We start from the raw sequence: 8,658 nt of genomic DNA on the forward strand, positions 1-8,658 counted from the left end.
CAGATTTCTTGAAGACAAGTGGACAAATAAATTTAAGGATAACATGGAGCATGCGGTGTTGGCTTTCATGTAACAATGATGGCAGAAGGATCAACTAAAACCTGAGGACACATGAAGAAGCTACCTATTACTAATGAGTTTGGGGCAGGTCATTTAAGCCTCATCTTTGATGTCTTCAACTTTAAGATGAAAATAAAGGGGGTGTGCCTAGGTGGCTTAGTCAGTTAAGTGTTCAGCTCAGGTCATGATCCTGAGGTTCTGGAATCGAGCCCCATGTCTGGTTCCCTGCCAGTGGGGAGTCTGCTTCTTCCTCTGCCCCTCCCTCCACTCGTGCTTGCGCTTTTTCTCTCTCTCAAATAAATAAACAAAATCTTTAAAAAAAAGAAAATAAAGGAAAAACATCTAAAACATTAAGGTGATTATATCAAATAAAATATGCCAGCCCTCCGTTAAGTATAAAATGATATTCTACAGAAGGTTTTTTTTTTAACTTATTTAAAAAAATTTTTTTTAATTAGCAAACCTGGGGGGAAAGCCACATTAGGACTGAGACAAAGGCAGGGACCCAAAAATCTGCTGGTTTTTCCTTGTCAGACTGGAGCGGAATTTCAACCAGATCACATGCATTCCCCCTCTGCAGACATAGTTTACTCTTTAAATCCTGATTCCAAGTTCGCGGCTTGCAAACTGGCTTCACTTCCTCCAAGGACCCAGCTCTAGGGCTTTCATGGCACCCTCAAGTTTGAGCATCGCTCGTTCCTGTTGCTGGCGGTGCCATTCGGCCATGGACTGGAGCATCCACCTGGTCCTGAGCTCGTGCAAGAGCGAGCCATAAACCACGACCTCTCTGAGGTCCGAGGATTCCAGAACCTTTAGCTCGAGCATGACTTTGCTCACTTGCTCAATGCATGGGATTCGAGATCCTGTTGGGCCAAACAGAACCTCCAAGAGCTGCGTCTGGACCTGCAACACCTTGGGATCGTTCAAATCTTCAGGAGCTTTCACCCATGGAATATCTTTTCGTTCTGGTAGCGTCCCCATCTGGAGCGCCTCAAAACTAACCACACTCCAACCTGGACTAGGCCTCAGTGGCTGGGGCCTCTGCGTCGGAGAGGGAGCACAGATGGGCCCCGCCCATAAGAAGCCCCGCCCATGAGAAGCCACGCCCCCTGCCTGGCGGCGTAGTCTCCCACCTATAGAAGATTTTATTGGGAAAGCCATTGGAGGTAAAAACAGCTACTAAAAACAGCCATAAGAAATTGCCCAACAATATTTAAATTCATAATAGCAAGCCCGAAAATTGCTGTGCTCCAGGTGATTCCATCCATGATTTAGTCCTTCTTTTCTAATCAAACACAATTATGGGAATTAAATGCTCTTAATAATATCCTGAAATTAGATTATGGCATTGCACCTGGAGCTTTCTCGATTACCAAAGGAATAGCATTTCTTTAGGAAGCAGATATGGTTGAGTGAGTTCTGAAATGAGGCTCGAAAGAACCAGAATAGATATGAGGAGAAGAAACATGTGTGAAGCCATCTTTCAATTAACTAAAACCAGATAGAAGGAAAGTGACATATAGATCAAAATCTGGGTAGAGAACACTCTCCCCGTGTGGTTTTCTGACATTAGACAACTCTTCATGTTTCAAAAAGACATCAACATGACTTTACTAAAAAGAAGCCTCTATAGAATAATTAGATACAGAAAGACAAACTTTTTTTCTTTTCTTCTTCTTCTTCTTCTTTTTTTTTTTTTTTGAGAAGGTTTGGAGGGGACAGAGTGACAGGTGGAGAGAGATTCTAAAGAATTTTATTTATTTATCTGACAGACAGAGATCACAAGTAGGCAGAGAGGCAGGCAGAGAGAGAGGGGGAAACAGGCTCCTTGCCGAGCAGAGAGCCTGATGCGGGGCTCTATCCCAGGACCCTGGGATCATGACCTGGGTCGAAGGCAGAGGCTTAACCCACTGAGCCACCCAGGCACCCTGGAGAGAGAATCTTAAGCAGGGTCCATGCCCTGCGGGTAGCTGCACACGGGGCTCAACCCCATGACCCTGAGATCATGACCGGAGCCTAAATCCAGAGTCAGATGCTTAACTGATGGCACCACCTGGGCATCCCAAGACAAACAATTAAAAAATTAATAAATAAAAGGCAAGCATGATGTTCCAAAGAAGATCTTTGATTGAATAATTGGATTTATTTTTCTGAGTTAACTTGGAAGCAAGATCAGCTAGAACTTCAACTTTTTTGTAAAACTAAGAGAAAAAAAAAATTTTCCCAGGCATATAAATATGGAAACTGAGGCTCAGGAAGGTCACACTGACTGTGAATGGTGGAATGAGAATTTAGAGGTCCTCATGGCTCCAAAACCCTTGCTCTGGAAACGCCACATCTTGAGGCTACATAAGACAGTCTCCCAACTTCATTTCTCCCCTTCCTACCCTCCTGCTTACACAGGGCCCTCTTTTACAGGTCACCCTCTCTCCTCCCTCCCCTGGGTGCTGAATGAGGACCCAGGGTCCTCACCACCTCTCTCTTGGCCCTTTCTTCCACCTTCTCTTTCCCCACTTCCTCCATCCTAACATTGCCCAAAATCCATGAACCAGAAGGAGGGGCTCTTCCTGGGAACCTAGGTTTCAGATCCAAATGGTTCATTCATAGCTAGCTGCCTGGTTCTGGGTCAGCCTAGGGATTCCCCCTCAACCAGTAATTTCTGCCTTTTCAGGGTTTACAGCAGGCTGAGTACCTGAGCCCTCCTCAGCTCTCCACCCATCCTGGGTCTCCCTCCTCCTGCTCTGCTGGCTTTTGGGAAGAGCTTTGAGCCCAGTGCCCTGGGGTTCTCCATCCACCTAAGTGGGTGCTAGGTGCATGCAAATTCCCCACTAGTTCAACAAAGCCCACACTAATACTCAGTGCAGCACTCGTAATCTTAAAATCCCTTCATTAGCTTTTCTATTATGGTAAAATAGATATAAAATTTACCACTTTAACTGTCTTTAGGTGCTCAGTGGCAGAAAGGATATTCACATCATTGTGTAACCAGCCCCACCACCATTCATCTGCAGAATGCTTTCATCATCCATACTGAAACCCTGTCCCTATTAAATAATTCCCTGTTCTTCCCTCCTCCCAGCCCCTCATAACCTCTGTTCTACTTTCTGTCTCTAGGAATTTCATCCTTTGGTGTAACCCTGACAGGTGGAAGAATACAGTACTTTTTTATGTGACTTGTTAAACTTATAATGCATTCAAAATGCATCCCTGTTGTCACGTATATGAGAATTCTATCCCTTTCCAAGACTGAATAATGTTCTATTGCATGTATGTATCACAATTGGTTCATCCATTCATCTTTTGATGGACATTTGGGTTGTTTTCGCTTTTTGGCTCTTGTAAACACTGCTGCTATGAACATGGATGTGCAACTATGAATTCAACTCTTTCAATTATTATGAATATATCCCTAGAAGTAGAATTGCTGGATTGGATGGCAATTCTATATTTAATTTTTGAAGTACCACCATATTGTCTTCCCCAGCAACTGTATCATTTCTCATTCCCACTAGCAAAGCACAAGTGTTCTAACTTCTCTACATCTTAGTCAACACTTATTTTCTGGGTTTTGTTTTGTTTTGTTTTTTTAATCATAGCCATTCTAAGAGGTATGAAGTGGTATCTCATTGTGATTTTGTTTTGCATTTGAAATGTACCCACTTTGGTACCATGTAGATCCATGGTACAGAGCACCTATTTCTTTGCATCTTCATCAACACTTGGTATGAAAAGGCTTATTAGTTGTCTTAAACTGATGTGTGGGATGGTATCTCGTTGCTGTTTCATTTTAAAATTTGCTTATTTATGTGAAAGGTTGAGAATATTCTAATCTATGTATAGGTCCCCTCCTCTGGAAATTATTCATTTTTTTTAAAGATTTTATTTATTTATTTGACACAGAGAAAGAGAGATCACAAGTAGACATAGAGGCAGGCAGAGAGAGACGGGGAAGCAGACTCCCTGCTGAGCAGAGAGCCTGATGCGGGGCTTGATCCCAGGACCCTGGGATCCTGACCTAAGCCGAAGGCAGAGGCTTAACCCACTGAGCCACGCAGGCACCCTGGAATTTATCCATATTATTTTCCCTATCTTTCTGCTAGGTTTGTCTTTTTTAAGTAGGAATTCTATGGATATTCTCGTTACTGATGTCTTGTCAATTATATGCATTGTGAAATCTGTCCTTTTCATGTTCTTTCTTGACTCTTGGCATAAGAATTTATAATTTTAATTAGACAATTTTATCAAACTTGTTATTTCTGGACTACACTTTTCCTATCACTAAAAAGAATCTGTCCCTACTCTATTACCATAACGATATTTGCCTATGTTTTTATTTATTTTTTTTAAGAAGTTTTATGGTTTTGTTTTTGACAGTTGTATCTTTTACACAATGGAATTATTTTTTAGTGTGGTCAGAGATAATGACCTAATGTTATCTTCTTCCAAAATGAAGACATCTCATTATCCTAGAATTACTAGCAGTTTGGTCCATTCTTTTCCATACTGATTTTAAGGCCAACTCTCATGTACCAAGCTCACATACATATGTGATTATGGTCTCAGGCTGCCAGAGGTCTTCCACTGGCCTTTGTATATATCCCCAGTCCAACGCTGCACTATTTTATTTACCAAACCTGTATGGTAAGCTTTGTTATGTAACAAAACAGGTTTTGTTCACTATTCCAAGTTTCTCCCTTCCCATGCATATGGCCACCTTCTTCAAATTTGTCTTAGCATTTCTTCACCCTTGTCAGATTGTGTGAAAAACTTCATTAGGACTTTCATTAGACAATCATTAAAATAATAAAGTGATGTGTCTTCTTTATGATATCAAATCTTCCTAACTATGAACTAGTATTTAGATCTCCTACATCTTACAGTAAAGTTTTTTGTTCAATTTTGGTTTTTTCCCTGCAAATGTCAGTTATGAATATACAGTTTCAGATTTTTTAAATTACATTTTCTACTTCATTGTCCCTGGGACATAAAAATGCTATGGATTTTTCATATCAATCTTCTGTCCAACAACAATATAGAACCACCTTATTTGTTCTAGTGCTTTTCTATAGATTCACTTAGAATTTATGTCAACAGAAATTTTGTCTGCAAATAATGGTGATTCTGTCTTTGTAACTCTTATATATCTAATTTTTTTTCTTATTTTACTGCATGGAGCTAAAACCTTTTATGCGATTTTGAATAGAAGAAGTGCTTGAAGCAATGCAGATGCTGTTCCCGACTTCAAAGAGAATATGTGTAAGGTCCCACTCTTTCAGTATATTTATGCCTATATTAGACAGACTCTCCGTCAAGTAATAATGTTTTCTCCTATTCCTAGATTTCTACTTCTTTTAAATAAAAGAATGTTGAACTTTGAATTTGTCTCTTTCTTTTTTTAAAAAAGATTTTATTTATTTATTTGAAAGAGAAAGAGAGTATGAGTGGGGAGGGGGTAGCTAGAAGGAGAGGGACTCTCCACTGATCAGGGAGCCCACTCAGGGCTCCATCCCAGGATCCTGGGATCAGGACCTGAGCCAAGGGCTGATGCTTAACTAACTGAGCCACCCAGATGCCCCTTTTCTTTATTTGAGATTTAAGAAGCAGTGCAGTAGTGTACTTGGAGAATGGACTCCGGAGTCAGTTCCTGGAACATAATGAATGTTAGAGGACATGTTCTTTTGAAGGCACATTGTTCTCAAAGTTGTTGGTGTCAGCACATTTTATACTCTTAAAAAAGATTAAAGGCCAGGAAGAGCTTTTGTTTTTGTGGGTTATGTATCTTTCAATATTTATCATGTTAGAAATGAAAACTGAGAAATTTAAAAAAATATTTATCGATTCATTTTAAAACAGCAATAAGCCCAATCCACGTAAAGATAAAATTTTTTAACGAAAAATACCATATCGTCCAAAACAAAACCAAGTGGAGTGTGTATATCTACTATACTTACTAAGCTTATCCCAGGGTGTCTTCAAGTATTTCTCAACTACTCACTTGTTCTGTAGAAACTTACATACAGCACCTCCTAGCCTCTAAGGCTGAGTTCAGAACGGACTTTGTATCTTCTGGTTCTCTTATCACACGTCTACAGGGCACTGAATGCCCCAGTTTTTCCATCTATAAAATAGGTTTATTGGTTACCACAGACCAATCCTGATGATGTTTTAATGAAAACCAGGGAGATTGTCTTTTAGGACTAGGTTATTAGTAATGTGGACAGTGACATAAATTTCTGGGTAATGGGGGAAAAAAATCTATGTTGGGCAAAGTATTTGGATTCCTTCAAAATCTTACTCTCTACCTAATCGTTGCTGGAGAATAATACTATCAATAGACCGTAAACAAGAAAATATGCTTCTTTCATCAACTAAACTATGATTTATCTCCAGTCTTACAGAAGGAGAATGTTTATTTAACAAGAACAGTTGTTGTCATTTATCAAAATCACATCTTTTTTTCTGAAATTATTTCTCTGCTCACATTTTTACATAGCCATGGTCACGGCATTTATGAAATGAGTTTATTTTTATTTCTTTGTTAGCTGGATCAATGATCAGATAGCTGGCTTTGAAGGTATTATTTCAAGATCATGTCAAATAACAGAGGGATCCTGTGGGAGGCATTTGTATGAGCTTCCTCTAACCTAACTTGTGAACAGCAGCAGCCAGTGGTCACAGTGGGGCAGGGAAAGCCTTCTCTTACCCACTCAAATGAGGGGTCTCCTCGAAGTTCAGTCCTTCTTGTTTCCACTGAGATCTGTCCTGGTGGAGAGTTGCACCCAGCCACGCTGCAAAACAGAGGTGTTCTAAGCATGATTTAAATATAACCTCCCAAACACACTGTGGTCATTATCTTCAATTTAGGAAAAAATTGACATTGTTCTCACTCTTCCGACTTGGTAGGAACCTGAAAACACGGCAGCCATTAGAACCACTGGATGCTGAGATTCCTGGGCATGATGGCTCATTCTCAACAGGTGAGGATTTCCTACCCATGGAGAAGGGGGACCTGAGGTGTAAGTGCTCCCACAGGCCCTCCTCTCTGCACCCAGCATCTGGGACAGCTGCTTCGCCTTCGCCCTCCCTCAGACACTTCCTTTCCAAGAGTGACTCCTCCCACCTTACTCCAGCTTGGTCTCCTCCTTCCTGTGCCCACACCAGTCCAAGCACATCCCTCCTGGCACTTCTCTTTTCCATTTCCATCAACACTTGATCACTATCTGCTTTGTGTTAAGAGTTAACTGCCATTCATCCAAGGACCCTAGGAGCCACCAAAATGAGCCACCCCCAGCCACCCTTTCCTTTGAGATTCCTGATAAATGTATACAGCAGACAATACAAGTATTGGACACTTGTTGTTACCAATTCAACATTGTCAGAATGCTCATTTCTGCATGGTCATTAGGGTGACCCTGTGTTCTGGTTTGCCATGGACTGAGGAAGTTTCTGGGACATGGAACTTTCAGCTTTAAAACCAGGACAGTCTTAGATAAACTGAAGCAAATTGGTCATTGTGATGGATTCAGTTGTATCCCCCCAAAATGGTGAAGCTCTAACTCCCAGTACCTCAGAGGATGACTTTATTTGGAAATAGGGTCATTCAGTTGTAATTAAATAATTAGTAATTAGGTGACATCATCCTGGAGTAGGTTGAGCCCCTAATCCAATATGACTGGGGTCCTTATAAGAAGGGGAAGTTTGAAGACAGAAATGCACACTGGGAGAGCACCATGTGAAGACGAAGGCAGAGATTGGGGTGATGCAGCAGAAGTCAAGATAAGATCACCAGCAACTCATCAGAGGGTTGCTAGGAGAGAGTCCTGCAAGATTCTCCCTCATAGTCCTCAGAAGGAACCAACCTGCCAACACATTACTCTTTGATAAAAGTCTGGGCTCACAGAGCAAGCATGCTGGATGGCTGCAGACAAGGGAAAAGATGGGTGAACTTTAAGCAGTTGGGGGATGGTGAAGCCACAGGGAAAGGAAAGCTCATTTAGAACTTCCCCAGGCTCAAGAAGAGCTGCGGACTTTTGAGGATTGCATAGGTAAGAGGAACCCAAGTCCTGTTCCCAGGCTGCACACTGGAACTGGGGCTGTGGGTAGGGCTTTGGCAGGACTTCCCATGAGGATGAGTCAGGGATGAACCTCCCCACCCCAGCAAAGATCTCCATGCACACCCAGTACAAGGAAGCTACCAAGGTCAAGGACACCCCAGTGCACTCCTTGAATAAGGACTATGAGCCAAAGGCCAGCACAGCATGTGATGAATGACCTGGACTCTGCCATATCTTCAAGGCCTGGGTGCAACTCAGGAGGGGAAGGAGGGCTCCTATTCCATAGCCAGGATGGAATTTCCTGCCAGTCTGCTTGGTGGGAGCTCAGAGCTGATTGAAGTTTATTTAGAAAAATTAAAACAGTTTGGCAACCGTGGCCATTGCTGCTATAGACATTGGGGTACAGATGGCCCTTCTTTTCACTACATCTGTATCTTTGGGGTAAATACCCAGTAGTGCAACTGTGGAAAGAACCAAGATGCCCTTTAACGGACAAATGGATAAGGAAGATGTGGTCCATATACACTATGGAGTATTATGCCTC

General features: G+C 41.7%; 1 protein-coding gene across 1 annotated transcript; it reads right to left on the minus strand.

The window, feature by feature from the left end:
- Positions 1-693: 693 nt before the first annotated feature.
- Positions 694-1,041, minus strand: LOC125084332 (developmental pluripotency-associated 5 protein-like). The gene has a single exon (XM_047701555.1). The coding sequence runs from the start codon at positions 1,039-1,041 to the stop codon at positions 694-696; it is 348 nt and encodes a 115-aa protein (XP_047557511.1).
- Positions 1,042-8,658: the final 7,617 nt, after the last annotated feature.

Source organism: Lutra lutra, chromosome 14 (assembly GCF_902655055.1).
Source record: "Lutra lutra chromosome 14, mLutLut1.2, whole genome shotgun sequence".
Taxonomy (NCBI): Eukaryota; Metazoa; Chordata; class Mammalia; order Carnivora; family Mustelidae; genus Lutra; species Lutra lutra.